General features: G+C 45.0%; 1 protein-coding gene across 1 annotated transcript in view; it reads left to right on the top strand.

The window, feature by feature from the left end:
- NTN4 (netrin 4) overlaps positions 1-19,411 on the top strand; it is a 113,301-nt gene that overhangs the window by 7,040 nt on the left and 86,850 nt on the right. The window contains exon 2 of the mRNA XM_066591561.1: positions 10,664-11,193. Within this exon, the coding sequence (XP_066447658.1) occupies positions 10,664-11,193 (530 nt within the window). The remainder of the gene's footprint in view (positions 1-10,663; positions 11,194-19,411) is intronic.

Below are 19,411 nucleotides of genomic sequence, written 5' to 3'. Positions count from 1 at the left end.
TGCTGACCATATACACAAAGGAATGGAGATACCCCAGTGGAAGAACAAGTACGGTTGTTTAGAGCAAACTCTGCCAGCGGCAGGAATTCTGCCCACTGATGAGCCTTTTCGCTAGCAAACAACCGTAAATATTGCACTAAATCCTGGTTCTTCTGCTCAGTCTGACTATTAGTTCGCGGATGGAATGCGGACGAGAAGGAAAGCGACGTTCCCAGGTTTCTACAGAAGGCTCGCCAAAATTGTGCAACAAACTGAACCCTGCGATCAGATACAATGTTTTCGGGAACCCCATGTAGACGAATGATTTCTTTTACAAAATTCTACAGCAGAAGGTAGCTTCTTTAACGCCACGAAATGTGCCATTTTTGAGAAACGGTCTACAACAACTAGGATAGTGGTGAACTTCTGAGACTCAAGTAGATCGGTGATAAAATCTACCGATAAATGCGACCACGGATGAGAAGGCATCAGTAACGGTCTCAGAGGCCCCTCCGGATGCCGACGACGGCTTTTACTGCGTGCACAGACAGAGCATCCCTTAACAAAGTTGCGAATTTCCTGAGACATGTCTGGCCACCAGTAGTGTCTATTACAAAGATCCAGAGTTCCCTGAACCCCCGGATGGCATGCGAGAACAGATGAGTGAGACTCTTCAATGACTCTAAGACGCAAGGTCTCTGGCACAAACCATCTGCCCCCCGACACCCCGGGGAGCGTCCTGCTGACGATTTTGTAGATGAGGAACGAGATCAGATTCTACAGCTGCTACCACCATCCCAAGTGCCAAAATATTCTCGGGAGCCACTGTCTCACTTTCTGGCAAACTGAAACTCCGTGAGAGGGCGTCTGCCTTTACGTTCTTCTCCTCTGGAATATATGTAACGACGAGGTTAAACCTGGCGAAAAACAACGCCCACCTGGCCTGACGAGCTGTGAGTCTCTTAGCATTGGCGAGATATACCAAGTTTTTATGATCAGTATACACGGTAATGGGATGCCTTTCCCCCTCAAGATGGTGACGCCACTCTTCTAGAGACCACTTAATCGCCAATAACTCACGATTACCCACGTTGTAGTTACGTTCCGCCAAACTGAACTTCCGTGAGAAGAACGCACATGGACTATACCCAGATCTTCCGCTGACTTCCTGAGACAATACAGGCCCCGCCCCCACCTCAGACGCATTGACCTCAATGAAGAACAGTTGTCGTGTGTCAGGCTGTACAAGCACCAGGGCAGCAGTAAACGCCCTTTTGAGATGACTAAAAGCCTCTAGGGCCTCTGGCAACCCTCTTACCAAGTTGGCACCCTTCTTGGTAAGATCGGTCAGGGGTTGAGCAATAACAGAATAATTCTTTAATGAATTTACGGTAAAAATTTGCGAAACCTAAAAACCGCTGGAGAGCTTTCAGGTTATCTGGTCTGACCGATTGGGAGATTGCTGCCACTTTATCAGACTCCATTTGAATCTCCGTGGGTGAAAATCATATAACCAAGGAAAGACACTTGTTTAGTACCAAAAATGCATTTCTCCAACTTGACAAAAAGTTGGTACTCACGCAAACGGGTCAGAACCAACCTCAGGTGCCACACATGTGAATCCCAGTCTGGGGAATACACCAGAATGTCGTCGAGATATATGACCAAAAATACCCCCAGGAAGTTGTGGAAGACCGTGTTCATAAACCCCTGGAACACAGCGGGGGCATTACAAAGTCCGAAGTGCATGACTAGAGATTCAAAATGTCCGAACGAGGTGTTGCACGTGGTCTTCCACTCATTTCCCTTTCGGATGCGAATTAAATTGTAAGCCCCCCTTACGTCCAATTTGGAAAACCAGTGGGCCCCACCACCTGATTCAATAAATCAGGAATCAGGGGCAAGAAGCACTGGTTCTTGACTGTAATTTTATTCAAAGCCCGATAATCCACACAGGGCCTCAATGTCCCATCCTTCTCTACAAAGAAGAGACCTGCCCCGGCAGGAAACCTGGACGGCCTGATATGTTGTTTGGCCAGGGACTCTGAGATATAGGACTTAAGGGCTTCGTGCTCACACACAGACAAATTGAAAATGGCTCCCTTAGGGATGGGACTGTCGGCGATCAAATTAATACCACAGTCCCACTCCCTATGGGGAGGCAAAGTCTCAGACAGTTTCTTGGAAAATACATCATGAAAATCAGACAAATACTCAGGAATAAGTATGGTATCTGCTGAACACATGGATATAGTAGCTAAGTGACTATGACAGGACAACCCCCAATGTGTCAATTCCAGAGTGGACCAATCAAATTGGCGATTGTGCAGTGCCAACCAGGGCATGCCAAGCACTACATCAATGGACATCCTTTCCATTACCAAAAACGACAGATTCTCAGAATGGAGAACATCCACAGTGAACTGTAAAATGGGAATCCTCCATTGTACCACACCTGCAGACAGAGGGGTAGAATCAATACTAGTGAAGCGTATGGGAATCTTTAACGCCGAGAATTCATTTATCAGAGGTCTGACAAAACTTAAATTAATCAAATTGGCGGCCGCATCCGAATCAATAAAAGCTTGACCGGACTGAGTAAAATTCTGGAAGCCAATCTGACAAGGCACCAACAACTTAGGGAGTACCTGTGATCCAAGGCGATTTCCCCCCCCCCCCCCCCCCAAAACAAAAAATAAAAAAATCACCTAGGATCTGAAGTTTTCCGCCAGTTCAGACTGAGGTTGTAGACTCTTCTGTAGACAGGTCGCTACACGATGTCTGGCTTTTCCACAATAGAAGCAGAGTCGATGATTCATCCGGAACCGTTGCCGTTCCTCGGGACTTAGGTGATCCATTTCCATAGGTTCGGTACCAGAAGTTGGCATGGGAGAAGTGGGAGCGGGTCTGCCAGTTTCCCTAGCCTCACGGGCCTGACGTTCCTCTTTTCTAAATCTCAGCCTCCTGTCAGCTTTAACCACCAATTCCATTGCATCATTAAGTGTTATGGGAGCGGGATGGGAAATGAGTAGATCCTTGACAGCGTCAGAAAGACTCAACAGAAACATATGTTTAAGGGCGTTATCGTTCCAAGAGATTTCACCTGCATACAGTCTAAATTTAGAGCAGTAGTCCTCTACCCACTGCTGCCCCTGATGTAGAGACATGAGATGGGATACCGCCAACCCCGCACAGCCTGGCTCATCAAAAATACCTCCAACTTCTCGAAAAAACAAATCAACTGACTGCAGGCAAGCTGAACTCTCGGGTAAGGAGTAGGTGCATTTCTGGGGGGAACCCTAAAGTAAGGACATAATCAATCCAACTTTCTGGAATTCTGAGCCGGAGGAGCGGGGCCGCATCCGAAAATAAAATCTACATGCCTGCTGAAAAACAAAAAACTTGCTCCTCTTCCCTGAAAATACCTCAGGAAGCGGACACTTGGGCTCAGGAATAGACGGGGCGGTAGAAACTTACACTAACTCCTGCTGCTCCTGGGCCACCATACGACCGGACAGGTCTTGGATCACGACCACTAAATCCTGCAACTGACTTGTGAGGGTACTCATGGCCTCCATTGGAGAGCAATTTTAAGGGCCAGTTATTATGTTACGGTATACTACCCTTGATACGCCAGCCCTGGTGCCCTAGATCTCACCCACAACCCCTGTCCCTGCCTGATTGCCTCCACTCCTGTCTAACCCCAGACGGGCAATTGGGCGGCGGTCCCTACTCTCACTAGGGACCAAAAAAGGGACACTGGCGCACCAGAATGGAAAGGGTAGAACACCAACAGAAAAGGCAGATGTAAATAACCAGCACGAACAATAATAAGCTGAATTGAGGCAGATGGTAAAACCTGGCAGAAAATAGCAAGTAGAGCAGACAAGCTGACAGGACCAGGAGACCAACAGAGGCAGACTAGCTAGCACACTGAGGGAAACCAATAACTAGCAGTGATTGCAAGTCTCTGCCCGACCTTTAAACAAAAGCCTCCGCCCAGACAGCCAACTCCCAACAAAACACAACAAAAGGGAGCTCGTGCACGGCAGCTGCACTCACAGGTGCGTGCGCGCACGGCGCCACCAGCGCCACACCGGCCAGGCACCCGCGCCCCCGGCAGCTGGACAACAAGCCGGGGGAACGCACCTCGACCGCGGGACCCCGCATATCGCCGCCCCGGGAGGACCAGCAATCGCTGCATGGTAGGTAACACCCTGGCTCTAAAGCCCCATTTACACTAGCTGACGACTGCTAAAAAAAATTGCTAATCGGCGATTGTTTTAGAGATAATCGGTTTGTTAAATGTGCGCTCATCGTGCGCTTTTCAGGCACTGCTAGCTGATCGTTAAATTCAGTCTAACTTAAAAATCGTGCTTCACTTTCACCAGAAGTTCTCCATGGGGAGTGCTGATAGCATTGTTTCCCGTGGAGAACAAAGGATCTAAGAGCAGATAATAGCCCTCTGGCTATTAACTGCATTCAGTGAAGGCTTCATTTGCACACCTAATTAGTACTTAAAGGGGTTGTCCCGCGCCGAAACGGGTTTTTTTTTTTTAAACCCCCCCCCCCCCCCCCCCGTTCGGCGCGAGACAACCCCGATGCAGGGGTTAAAAAAGAACACCGGAGAGTGCTTACCTGAATCCCCGCGCTCCGGTGACTTCTTACTTACCTGCTGAAGATGGCCGCCGGGATCTTCTCCCTCGGTGGACCGCAGGGCTTCTGTGCGGTCCATTGCCGATTCCAGCCTCCTGATTGGCTGGAATCGGCACGTGACGGGGCGGAGCTACACGGAGCCGGCATCCTGCACGAGCGGCCCCATTGAGAAAAGAAGAAGACCCGGACTGTGCAAGCGCGGCTAATTTGGCCATTAGACGCCGAAAATTAGTCGGCTCCATGGAAACGAGGACGCTAGCAACGGAACAGGTAAGTGAAAAACTTCTTATAACTTCTGTATGGCTCATAATTAATGCACAATGTACATTACAAAGTGCATTAATATGGCCATACAGAAGTGTATAACCCCACTTGCTGCCGCGGGACAACCCCTTTAAGTAGCTGAGTAACTACTTAATAGTTTATGCAAAATGATTGCTCAATCTGTCACTCAAACTGTCCTTTGAGCGATCTTTGAGTGATCATCTGATGGTGTAAAGGGGCCTTTAAAGTAAAACAAAACATTTCTTCCTGTGTTTAGGCACTGATGTAAGTCTGAAAAAGATACTTTGTTTCACTCACCAGCCAGGTGCAAGGGAGATAAACCATCAAAGGAAGCAATAAATTCAAGCCACTAAAATAATGTTTGTTTTACAGGAAAGTTGGCTGCATACAGAATAATCTATGTGTCTAATTTATCTTTATTACCCATACTGAGGTGTTTTTGCTCCTGCATGCATCTCAGCCACAACATTAGTTGCTAGGCACAGCTCTGAATTTTTATTCCTAATTCAACTTTTTATTGAATATTTCAGATTATTGATGATCTGTTCAGTCGCATCTGACCTTCAGTCACTCTATGGATTTCAGATTATTACAGTTGACGAAAGTAAAGAACTAATTTTACATGAAAATTGTTCCTATCTCAGTACAGTTGCCACAATACATGGGAGGTATGATCTCCAGGGAGGGGTCCTCTTCTCATCAGTTCTAGGTGTAAATCAGGTTGATTTGTTGGCCCAATCAAAAGAGGTTATCCATTGAATTGGGGTAAACTGTATTCCCAGGTATCTTTACCAATTTGAGATGTACTTTTTTTGAAACATCCATTTTTTTCCTGAGAAATTGTCATAGAATGTTCTTACAACAGATTTGGAAGGGGGAAAGTTGGTAGATAGTAAGGAATGAATTTTGTGGGGTATCATGGTCTCTTGTAAGGCAGAGAAATTCAGAAAATTTGATTGTATTGTTGAAAATATTCATGAAAGATACAATTTCTCTCATCAGATTGGTGAAAGGTTTCATCTTTCCTGCCCTAAAAATATCTGAAATAGGCCGCCTGCATACGGATGGATGTGCATTGTGGAATCCGTAGCGGGCATCCATCTCAAAATTCCGTAGCAAATACTGCCCATAACATGCTATTGAAAATAGCTTTTTCCTCTACACGAGCGGAAATCAATTACTCGCGGAGGAAAAATCGCAACATGTTCTATCTTTGTACGGATTTCACGCGGATGACTCCCATTGAAGTCAATGGAAGCCATCCGATCCGCGGCCCTTCTGCAATGTCATTGCAGAAAGATTGCGGATTCCGTATCATCACGGAAATTTAGAAAAAAAATCTATAATGCGTATGTCTGACGGCTCCCTCTGCAGTAAAGAGAAGATAGAGGAAAGGCAGGTACGCACGGATGCTGGCTGAGCAAAGGGTCGGATTCCACAGCGGAATTCCGCATGTGCAATCCGTCCTGCACCTGTGCAGCCGGCCTTAAGGTTTATCGGTATTATTGTATCCTGGCGCCACCGGAAGTAGCAGTGGAGTCAAGATACAGGGGGTTTGACAGTGCGGTGACGCCCCCTTTTAGCTGGCTGCAGTACCTGGCCAGTAAATGACACGCTTAGTCAATTGGTGCCCTCATTACATTGGGCTGAGAGTCGACCTATGTAGAAGGGACCATAGGGCTGGGCTATCAATTTTGTAGTGTTTGGCTAACCTTCTAATTCTAATGAATTAAACAACAATGACACATTCTCTTGAAAGTAATGAGTATTTGTATTTTCATCACTTGTACTAAATAATCACCAAAATGTGATACAAATCTCTTTACTTTAACCCATGTGGGCCATGTTTGATTTGAGAAAAAAGAACTAAAACTATTTTTGGGAGATTTGTTAACCAAATGTAATAAAAAAAGATGTAATGGATCCACTTAAAATAACACGTCTTCCAATGGTATTAAAATACAGTTTATGTAGTGAGATGGTATTTTGGAAATGGAAACAAACATCTCTACGGGCATTTGTCTACAGATTACTGTTCTAGACTCCGTTCTTTATTCATCAGATCTTTTGATCTGTTCATTAGTTATACACTGAGGTTTCTACTTACCTCTGGGGATCACGTTCCCTTTACTGGGGGGATAAGCAGGAAGAGAAAACACTAAATAAAGTTTAAAGCGCATCATGTTAAAAATTCAGTGTTATGAAAAGCGAGCTGTTCTGCATTAGGCACGTAACTGGAGGGTAGGGAAGAGGACGGAGATTTACTAATAATAATAGATCAAAGAATCTTCTATGTTTAAAGGAGATGTCCCGAGGCAGCAAGTGGGTCTATACACTTCTGTATGGCCATAATAATGCACTTTGTAATGTACATTGTGCATTAATTATGAGCCATACAGAAGTTATAAAAAGTTTTTTACTTACCTGCTCCGTTGCTGGCGTCCTCGTCTCCATGGAGCCGACTAATTTTTGGCCTCCGATGGCCAAATTAGCCGCGCTTGCGCAGTCCGGGTCTTCTGCAGTCTTCTATGGGGCTCCGTGTAGCTCCGTGTAGCTCCGCCCCGTCACGTGCCGATTCCAGCCAATCAGGAGGCTGGAATCGGCAGTGGACCGCACAGAAGAGCTGCGGTCCACGGAGGAAGAGGCCATCTTCAGCGGTGAGTAGAGAAGTCACCGGAGCGCGGGGATTAAGGTAAGCGCTCCGGTGAGCTTTCTTTACCTCCCTGCATCGGGGTTGTCTCGCGCCGAACGGGGGGGGGGTTGAAAAAAAAAAAAACCCGTTTCGGCGCGGGACAACCCCTTTAACTTTTGTTCTGCCAAAGAGGAAGGCAAGATGCAATAGTTCAAACTCTTATGAGCCATTGTGGTAAAGGTTTCCAAGGTATCCAACCATCTTGGGAAGCAAGCAAATAGTTGAGGGAACCAGGCAAAATAGTCCTGGTGCCTTTGTAGTTTTAATTTGTATCACATAAAAGTAACTGCACTTTTGGTAAACTTGTGGATTACATTGTTGGTTTTGATGTAGATTTTAACCATGGATTCCTCTCACTGCATTGCAATGAATAAAATCTGGGGTGAAAATCTGCAACATTTCTGCAACAGATAGAGCATACTGCAGATATTACAGAATTTTGTCTCCAAACCAGAGGGTTACCTTAAGGCCTCATGTCCACTAGGAAATTCGGGCCCGCGCGAATCCCGCACCAGGACCCTCGTTTCCTGGGGACATGAGGCCTGAAAATAGAATTTTCTTACCTGTCCGGACGCTGCGGGTTCCTGTCCGTAGCGGCCGGATCTTCTTTCTCTCTGCCGGTGGATGCGCTCGGTGCGCCGTGCTCTCTCTTTTTTTTTTTTTTTTTTTTCTTTTTGAACTCCTGCTCTCCCGCACCGGAGAGCAGAAATTCAGCTGTGTGTGTACCGTGGGACCGGACGGCTTCCCTAGGCTTCTGTGGAAGCCTGCGGGAGACCCGCAGAAAATGGAGCATGCTGCGTTTTCTCTCACGTGCGGGAGAAAACGCAAATCCATTAAAATGCCATCTGCGGGTGCAAATTTCAATTTAATTGTCCGCGGATGACCAAGAGATCCCTATGGGCAAAATTGAATGCGGATTCCGCAGCGGAATCCGCAATTCAATTTTGCTAATGGACATGAGGCCTAATGGCTTATTCACACGTCAGTATTTTCATCACTATTTTGTGAGCCAAAACCAGGAGTGGAGCGTGCAGAGAGAAAGTAGAATGGAAAGATATTCATTTCTTCTGTATTTTGGACCCGCTCCTGGTTTTGCCTCACAAACCGCTGATGAAAAATACGCCCTTGTGAATAAGCCCTTAGGCTGTATTTACACGGGCGAGCACAATATCGGGTCAAGAAACCCTGCCTAATATTGCGCTTGGCAATATGCGTTTGCCACGTGATTTGAGGTATTTTCATTCGAAACTTTGAATGTCAGGAAATTTCTCAAGTGTAGAATTAGAATTGATTTAGGGTTTGTCAGGGATTACTTAATGAAAACTGTCAAAATTGTAAGTGACAAATTTGCAGTAATCGCATACAGGATTTACCAATTATTCAAACAGCAAACACAATTGAGGACAATATTCTGAATTTCTATGCACGTTGGCACAAAAATTCTGCCATTAAAGAGTCAGAAATCTTGGCGCATTCCATAATGCGCAAAATGTATTTTATTTTTTCATTTTTGCCCTATGCTAACCACTTTTGTAAGGGCGCCTACCCACTTGCGTTGCTGATTTTCGCGCGTGAAAAACGCGGCTTTTGCGCGTTTTTCACGGCATTTTTTGCGCGTTTTTTGCAGCCCTCCATTGACAGTCATGGGTGCATTAAGAGAAAAATAAGGAGACATATGCAACTGACAGTTCCTATGTGAAAAAACCCCACGAAACGGAAAAAAAACCCAGATGGACAAGAACACATTCTATACTAATTGCTCTTGAGAAAAAACGCAAAACATCGCAGGAAAAAAAAATCGCAAGTGGGTAGGCGCCCTGAGAGTGTGAGGGGTAGGTTTGTTGCAGATTTTCTGCAGCCTGTGAACCTACCTCTACAGTATAAGGAATTCCCAAGAAATTTCATCCACACGTTGCAGGAAAAAGTCTCCAGTGGTGGGAATTTTACATTTGCAGCATGTCAATTCATTCAGCAGATTTCCACCGTGGATTTCACCCCTTCGCTAAATGACAGCGTGACATCGGTGGTGAACGTGCATTTAAACCTGCATGTAACCTTTGCAGATTTTAACGTGGATCTGTACCATAATCTGCAGTAGATTTTCTATCACTGAACTTACGGACCGTGTGGATGCACCCTTAAATCACACTTGTACCCGTTTTATCGCTTTTGATAAAAAAACAGCAAAAAACAAAATATTAATTACAACAATGACCAGTTGTACAGTAACATTGTTTTCTGGAGCGATGGTAGTGCAGCTCTTATCTGTCGTAAAGACTTTTCACATAGGGTGGTTTTGATGCTGCTTTTTGTTGGTGTTTTTTTGTTTGTTTGTTTTTGTTTTTTTATAAATTTATTATTTATTTATTTTTTACAGCATTCAAACCAGCCGATGTGAATATAGCTAAAATTGCCTTCTGTAAATCCTGATCCACTTGAAACATTGTGTCAAAAGACATTTATTATAGTATTTTATACAATATAGTAGAGGAATTCTGTCCAGCTACAATCAAACTTTAAAGGGGTTGTCTGGTAAATTTTGGACAGGTCATCAATAGATGAACGGGTGAGGTCCACCATTCAGGACAGTGCAGAAAGCAGATCATGCTGTCTTTAGTGCAGCGGCCTGGGTTGGGATTACATGAGCAATAATGCCCTAGTGACATCTTCTGTACAGGTTTATCTCCATTGTGCGGTCCTGTACAGTGGCATCACATTATGGACCATAGAGTGCATATGTGTGCATGAGATCGTATACTTTTGCACTGTTTGCGTATTCTAATCATATTCTTCATAGTCCTATTTTGAGAATATACCATTTTTATTTTTGTAAAAAAAAAAAAAAAAATCATTTTGGGCTACTTTTACATTATGGTTTTGGGGACAGAAATCGGGACGGAACCCAAATGGCACCATAGGGGATTATATGTGAAATGTAGACTTGTTTGGTCTTGATCTCACAAAGTTTCCATCACTGTCAGTCTTTTACAATGGATGGTAATGCACCAAGCGCGCACGCAGCATGAATGTAATTTGTTTTCCTTATTCCAGGGATTAACACAATGGCTTCAACTGCGTCTCAACGGGAAAAGGCTTGTAATCCTAGGATGGGCAATCTAGCTACTGGCCGGAGTTTACTGACAGACACGGTTTGTGGCTGTAATAACACAGAACTATATTGCACATATACTGGATATCAAGACAAAATTTGCAAGGAACCAAAGTGTGAAAAATGCAATGCTGCAGTTCCCCGACTTTCACATCCAGCATCTGCAATGGCAGATTCAACTTTCAAGACTCCACGCAAGTGGTGGCAGTCCGCCCGGGATACTCAGAAGGAAACTATACAGTTAAATTTAGAAACTACGTTTTACTTCACTCATCTGATTATGGTGTTTAAATCCCCCAGACCTGCAGCCATGCTCCTAGAGGGTTCCCAGGATTTTGGCCTCAGTTGGCGTCCATATAAGTACTTCTCCACAAACTGCACAGAAAGCTTTCAGCTTCAGGATGATGTTAGTGTGAAAGGAGCAATCTGCACGTCTCGATACTCGCAAGCTTTTCCATGTGGCGGAGGGGAGGTAAGTGATTTTGGCAGAGTCATTTATACATATGATTAAAACTATTTTTGAGTTTATCTGCTATGCTTATACTTTTGTACTATACAATCAGTTGGTCTGATATGAACAGTAAAGGTCCACTTACACGCAAAGACAATCTTTCAAACGATTAAAAGATTGACAGTTTTAGCGATCGTTTTGCATAAAGTGTTAATGGACACTAATGTCCATTAACGCCTTATCAGCTTTATTTGCGTGTAAAAGGACCCCCAGGAGCTGTTTGCAAAGCACAGCATGTACTCTGAACTCTGCACAGAACTCCATTGTTCTCGCACAGGCTGTCGGCAGAATAAAATGTAATCTCCGACTCCCATGCAGAACACAGCGGGCGGTCCCTGTTATCTCTCTCCGGCCGAACGATGGATTTTAAAGGAGTTGTCCCGTGAAACAAAGTGGGTCTATACACTTCTGTATGGCCATATTAATGCACTTTGTAATGTACATTGTGCATTAATTATGAGCCATACAGAAGTTATCAGAAATTTTTCACTTACCTGTTCCGTTGCTGGCGTCCTCGTTTCCATGGAGCCGTCTAATTTTCAGCGTCTAATCGCCAAATTAGACGCGCTTGCGCAGTCCGGGTCTTCTTCTTTTCTCAATGGGGCTCCGTGTAGCTCCGCCCCATCACGTGCCGATTCCAGCCAATCAGGAGGCTGGAATCGGCAATGGACCGCACAGAAGCCCTGCGGTCCACCGAGGGAGAAGATCCCGGCGGCCATCTTCACCATGTAAGTAAGAAGTCCCCGGAGCGCGGGAATTCAGGTAAGCGCTGTCCGGTGTTCTTGTTTAACCCCTGCATCGGGGTTGTCTCGCGCCGAACGGGGGGGCTGTTGAAAAAAAAAACAACCCGTTTCGGCGCGGGACAACCCCTTTAAGCTTGCCTTAAAATCATCGTTCAGCCAAAGAGTGAACAATGGCAGCGTTTACATGCATCGATTATCACTCAAATGCCATCATTTGAACGAATTTTGAGCGCTTCATCTTTGCGTGTAAATAGGCCTTAAGAAGTACCTGTAATAACTGTCCAGAGGGAATAAAATAGACTCCTTTATCTTATAGTGAAGTTGTTGTTTTTTTTTTTAGAAATCGTTAAATCCTTGCTCTGCTTGGTGGATGATATCACTAGTACAATTATTGTTCTCCGATTTGTGTAAAGAGAAGTTGTATGATAGTGATGGTATCGGTAAAGGCCCACATACACGAGCCAGTTATTATCCCAACCTATAACAATGATTGGCCAGTGGGCATGGAGGAGAATATCACGAAGGCCTTAAGGGCTCATTCACACTGGTTTATGCAATGTTGGGCCATGGAGAAAACAGCGTTTTTCACTGTGTGTGTATGTGCATATTCATTGCATTTTTCACATGTGCAAAATAACTTAAGAAGGCCCAATTGATGTCACTTTTTTTTCAACCCTGTCTCCTGGCAACATGAGCAAAACCTGCAGAGAATATTCTTATAACATCAGTATTCAGCTTTTTTTTTTACGCTCTCATAGACTTGAATGGGTGATTCTGGTCTGTATTGCGGACCAAAGTAGGACATGCTGCAATTGTTTTTACGCACATAAGCACTGCTCTGTATACACCAAGGCCAGTCTCACACGACCGGATTTGAATTGCGGATTCCATGATCGCCGGCTGAGTGGATGATCCTCAGTAATACGCAGGAATTGAAAGGCATGTTTTCAACGTTTTCCTCACACCTTTGGGTATGAATTGCGTATTCCACAAGCCGGAGGAAAATTGCAACATGCTCTATTTTACAGCGGAATCCTCGACTATATAGCCCATTGTGCTTGATAGTCGCGGCCCATACGCAATATAGTCCCACGTGTCAACGCTAAGCAACGGTGCGGGAAATACAAACCAAAAAAACCCTGTACAGCACATGACTGCCTATGGGCCTCCGCGGTCATCCACAATACAATTAAGCGCTGTACACACAGTCACCGGCCGGGCTCGCAGCCGGAATCTGCTGAAGGCCTCCCACATGCAGAATCCGAACCGGTGGTCTGAGCCCACCTCAATGCAAATCAATGGTGTTGTATGTTGTCTGTAAGAAATATGGACATAATATAGGCATAAAACATGCCGGTGTAAATGAGGCCTTAGGTAGTGTTCCCACATGACTGTGAAATTGCGTTTCTACCTCATTTCCAGGGCGTTTCTACTGCTTCCATACACATACTCCTACAGGTGCCAGATGTCTATATTCTGAATGCAAAATGACTTCCCATAAATGATTGTGAGGCCAAACTAAACCCCAGCTGCGGTATGGTTCATCTAAGGCCAGCTTCACACTGGTGATAGGCTATTTTGCGTTGCGAGAGTGAGTGAAAACGCATGGATTCATTGCTGAGGGACGCTTGTGATTGGCTGAGCGCTGTGACCAATCGCAGGCAGCACTCACCTGTCAATTAAGGACGGCTGGGTGCTGCCCCTGATTGGTTACAACGCTCAGCCAATCAAGGGCAGCGCTTTCTGGGGGCGAGGATTCTTCAATTCCCGGCCTCCAGAAGATAGAAGACGTTTGCCTGGGCCGGAGAGAAGAGCCGGACGGCTCTTCTAGGTGAGTTTAATTTTTTTTTTACTTTTCTTTACAGCTGGAGAGGGTTTTCAGGGAAGGGCTTATATTTCGAACCCTTCCCTGAAAATCATTGCTGCGGTGCTTGCCTGCAACCCATTGCTTCCAATGGGGCTGCAGCAGCACTAGCGCCATTGAAAGCAATGGATAGCATTGCGGACCTCTGCCACAGCTGTCTCAGCTGTGACAGCTATGGCAGAGGATTTCTTCAGGGGAGCTTGATGTACTGCTTATGTTTTCAATAGAGAGAAGAGCGGCCGCAACGGGAAAAAAAAAATAGACATGCTGTGGCCGGGGAATCCACTCCGCAGCGTTGGCTAATGCTGGCTTTGCCACAACGGATTGGCCGTCCCATGTGGATGAGATTTTTGACAACTCTCGTCCACACGGCTGGCTAACACTGGGATCAGTGCCGCAGGCGGATTTGCCACAGCGAAATTCCGCATGGAATTTCCGCGGCAAATCCGCCCCGTGTGAACTAAGCCTAATCGTCCAGATTCCCGCTGATTGTGGAATTCTGAATGATTTCTTGGCCAATGGAAATGGAAAATAACGTTATACCAAACATTTTTCTTTTTTACCAAATTATAAAAGGCGCATACACTTGCTGATAGGCTAGTGTTCAGCATTGAGATGACTTTCCACCTCAATGGTAGCGTTAATTGTCATAATGTTAGGATCTGGGGCACAATCACTCACAGCCCTGCTGGAAATGATGACTTACCCGTGCTGCTGTGGCCTCCACGATTTCCATTTTTAATAACCAGAAACTTTTTTTGGCCCCAATGCTACAGAACCGTCTTGCACAGGCGGCTTCAATTGAAGTCAATGGAAGCAGTCCAATCCACGTCAAACCCGCAGCTGACACTGCGGACGAGCCGCGCATTCCGCGGGAACGCAGATTTTTTTTCTTTTTAAAAAAAATCTGTACTACTGTTTAACGGCACAGTACAGATGTCCCGGCAGAAGAGAGGTCCGCACAGACACCACCACCTGCCTGCACAGGTATGCAAGGTCCTCGGCCGTGTGCTGGGTGGGATTCTGCTGCGGGCTCCCTCATGCGAAATCCGAACAGCCCGTGGACGTGAGGCCCTATACTATACATGGGACCTCTACAGTATATACAGGGGTTGTCATGATGAGACAGTCCCATTAACAAGCATGAAGAAATGTTTAGCATGTGTGCATGGATTATTTAGATTACCAAGATCACAAGGGTGCACCACCGGCAGCAATGACCGAATTGGCTGTTTAAAGCATTTAACACAAAAAGGTTAGTACTTTGTCTGACCGTATCCTATTCTTAGGACAGATTACACTGCAAGTGCCAGCTTGGATTGTTTCCTGCTACACTATATTAACAGTGACCATGCAGATATACCAGCGACACCCTTGAAGGATGAGGTGCTACATTTGTACTGCAAGCCGCCAGGTACCGCTACGCTATTTGCGCAGCTTGATTGCTGCTGTTCAGTTGGAAGGATGGTAGTAACATAACCGCACTGAGCCGTGACTCATTAGCTTGTAACATGTTAACGCGAGATGCGTTAGCGGTGTCACATCAGTATGTGCGAGTTAGGAAGATTGGCAGTGCGATTGATACAATCCAACTTCCATTTAGTTTTTTTTTAGTAAATTCATAAAATCTCATACAGTTTTGCAAAGTTGTCCTAATTTTCCTGGTGTTAGACAACTTCTGTAATAAAATATGACTATTAGTTTATCATGCCAAATTTCTTTGGGACAGAAGCCAGTATTCCGAGAACGGGCTATTAGATTACCATGCACTTGGGGGATTAGATTAGATAATTCATGTTTCAATGAAGAGGGAGATTTTCGTCAAAGTGCAGTAAAGATATTCAACCCCTCTCAGTCTACTATATGTATTTGATGGTGGACTATACTGAAAGGGAACCTGTCACATCCCCATGGCATCATAAAGTTATGGTGGTATTACAGGAAGTTATAGGGAGCCACGTGATTGTATTTTTTTTTATACCCGCCTACTCCCTGGTTCCCACGTTGTCAATCTGACTCTTTTCAGATTGCCATGCTCCAGGTTTCTCATAGACTTAGCCGTGTTCGCACTCTACCGTAAATCTGAAGAGAGTCAGGTTATCTTGCGGTACATGGAATTCATCAGGTGAGTATGAAAAAAATAAAATCCAAATACATCATCTAACTCCCTGTCACCTTCCCTAACTGCACCATAACTTAGTTTATGCTATAGGGGCATGACAGGTTCTCTTTAGTGGTGCACCAAATTTTCTTTTAAGCAGGGAATTTATGCGGGTTACTGTGACACTGGCCGGTTTCACATGGGAAATAAAATTGCATGATGCGAGAGTGAGTGAATACCCAGAATTATGAACCCAATGATTTTCAATGGTTTCACTCTCATTTCCGATGTTTTCACTCATGCAATATTGCGAGTAAATATATTTTGAAAATTGCAGCATGGCCTTTTTTTCTGAGCCCGCCCCCCCCCCCCGCCCCCCCCAGCACATGTTTCCATATGGAGCCTCCTTTTTATTGTATCACAATGCACGCACTTGCGATTTTCGTGCAATGTGTTTTTACCATTAGCAACTCCGGGTGGCAGCGATGTGATGCGCGCTTTTTTCACGAGAAAAACTATCCCTGCCACTCAAAAATCACCTGAACAGAACTTTTTTTCTTTTTCCCCACGGCAATATCGCAATCACCCATGGGAAACTAGCCTTGGATTGCCATCGTCCTACATTTCCCAGTATCTCAAGAGCCATAATGTTAGGTTGTGCTGCTGGAGTTTGTTGCTCTACGGGGTTCCAGGAGCACACCTGCACAGGTGAGGGTTAATTGAGCTGGCTGGGTGTGGTTGTTCGGGTCAGCTAATCCCCTGGGTCTAGGGGGTCAGCCAAATACCCTGGGTCATTGCCTCTGCAATGAGGCAGCTGTATTTCCTCAGTCTTGTCTGCTGTGTGAGTAGTCTCTAGTCAGCTTGCTGTGTGTGTAGTGTCGTGTGCTGCCTGTTTAGTGTCTTGCTCAAGTAGGGACTGCAAGAAACAAGAAGCCTTGTCGGGGCCTTGCAGCTTAAGTTCATTGGCCAATGTACGAACTAATCCCATGCCTTTATATTCAGCTTTACCATCTGCTTTAGTGTGCGAGGTTGTGTGGTAAGCGTGTTTGTGCATTTAATGTGTGAGTTCCACCTGGTTGCGAGTGTCACGCATGAAAAAAAAACATACAGCATTTGCTTTAGCGCGTTATAAACGCTGCGCTGAAACGCTCGTCTGACTGGAGCCCCATTGAAAACAATGGAGGCTTAGTGCAGCATTTTAAGCTGGTGTCTGGTTATGTATCACATTTTCAGCAGGTCCTAACAAAAGTGTGCTTTACCAAGTACTAAAGTAGCTTGTCATGAAGGGATTGAATAGGAACCACTTGTAAGAAGTGGAGCTATTTACATTTTTTTCTTTTTTTGCACACAGCTGAAAATTTGTAAATTTGCAATGAAGGTTGAATAATTGTAGGTGTATTCATCATTCTACTCCTGAATTACTCAGAGTGAGTCATATAAACTACTGGAGTGCAGAGTGCTCACACTGCAACAGATGCAATGATGAACAGCCTGAGGGGCAGCCAGCAGTCACATCATGTTACCAGAAGTGTGAAGAAAAGGAATCCTAGACCAAAAGCACTTATTGCAGCTGTTTTATCCATTAATGGCAACAATGTGGATGAGCTAATGAGGGGTGAGGACAGTGGTGGTGATTGTGATTTTCATTTAACCCCTTCCTGCTCCAGGACATACATTTACGTCCTGGAGTGTCCCGGTATGTATGAAGAGAGGTCGCGGGGCGACCTCTCTGCATACAGCGTGGGCGTCAGCTGTTCGGCCGATTGCGGCTATTAACCCTTTAAATGCCGGTGAGATCGGGGAAGTCGTGCAGGTGTCATGGCTGCCAGGGGCCTTCTGAAAGGCCCCAGGGCTGCCTTGTGAGACTGCCCATCCCCGTGGGGTGGCTTGATAGGCTGCCTGTCAGAATGAAGTATGACAATGCTATAGCGTTATGTCATACTGCAGGAGCGATCAAAGTATCGCATATTGTAGTCCCCCAGAGGGACTTAAAAGTAAAGTGAAAAAAGAGCAATAAAGTTTTTTTTAATTGTAAAAAAAAACACTAAAAGTTTAAATCACCCCTCCTTTGCCATATCTATAATTAAAAAGTCTAAATAATAAAATAAAAATACATATTTGGTATCGCCGCGTCCGTAAACGTCCAATCTATCAAAGTAGCACATTTTTCGTCCGAAAAAAAAATAAAATAAAGCACGCCATAAATGCACTTTTTCAGTCACCCTGTCTTCTAGAAAAAACACAATAAAAAGCGATCAAAAAGTCGTATGTATTCCGAATTAGTACTAACGGAAACTACAGGATATTCTGCACAAAATGAGCCATCGCTGAACTATGTCGACGGAAAAATAAAGTTATTGCGCGTATAAGGTGACGTCAGAAAATAATTGAAAAAATTAAATGTATTTGAAGAAAGAGTAGTACAGTTAAAAAAAAACTATACAAGTTTGGTATCGTAACAATCGTACCGACCCATAGAATAAAGTTATCAGGTCGTTTTTGTTGCAGTTTGTGCGCTGTAGAAGCAAGACGCACTGAAAGATGGCAGAATGTAGTTTTGTTTTTTTTTTTCATTTTACTCCACTTAGAATTTTTTGAAAGTTTTTTAGTACATAATATGGTACATTAAATAGCACCATTAAAAACTACAACTCGTCCCGCAAAAAAACAAGCCCTCATACAGCGACATCGATGGATAAGTAAAGGAGTTATGATTTTTTTAAGGGGGGGGGGGGGAGGAAAAAACGAAAATGGGGAAAAAAATAAAAAGGACCGTGTCATGAAGGGGTTAAGAAGCTTCAGACTGCATTAACATATCTCAGGCCCTGGGAATGGTCAGAGCCTGGCAAAACTTTACTGAATAACTTTGCAAATACACACTACTTAAAATACTGGTGCAGGTAGACAGAAGATTAGAGGTCAGGAAGGAAGTCCAGGATGAAACCGGTCGCGCAGTCCCAGTTATCTGCTAGGCACTGCTTCTGGAAGGGGAACTCTCCAATGGAGGCTAGGGGTAGGGTCACTCCACAGACACTCTCGTGGTACAAAGGTAGCTGGGAAGTGGGAGATGTCACCAGGGACTATGCTGGATAACGGCAAAGTTCAAAAAAGTTAAATTAAAGGGGTTGTCCCGTGGCAGCAAGTGGGTCTATACACTTCTGTATGGCCATATTAATGCACTTTGTAATGTACATTGTGCATTAATTATGAGCCATACAGAAGTTATAAAAAGTTTTATACTTACCTGCTCCGTTGCTGGCGTCCTCGTTCCCATGGAGCCGACTAATTTTCGCCCTCCGATGGCCAAATTAGCCGCGCTTGCGCAGTCCGGGTCTTCTGCTCTCTTCAATGGAGCCGCTCGTGCAGAATGCCGGCTCCATGTAGCTCCGCCCCGTCACGTGCCGATTCCAGCCAATCAGGAGGCTGGAATCGGCAATGGACCGCACAGAAGAGCTGCGGTCCACGGAGGGA

The sequence above is a fragment of the Eleutherodactylus coqui genome, chromosome 2 (assembly GCF_035609145.1).
Source record: "Eleutherodactylus coqui strain aEleCoq1 chromosome 2, aEleCoq1.hap1, whole genome shotgun sequence".
Classification (NCBI taxonomy): Eukaryota; Metazoa; Chordata; class Amphibia; order Anura; family Eleutherodactylidae; genus Eleutherodactylus; species Eleutherodactylus coqui.
This window is presented reverse-complemented; position numbering and strand designations above follow the sequence as displayed.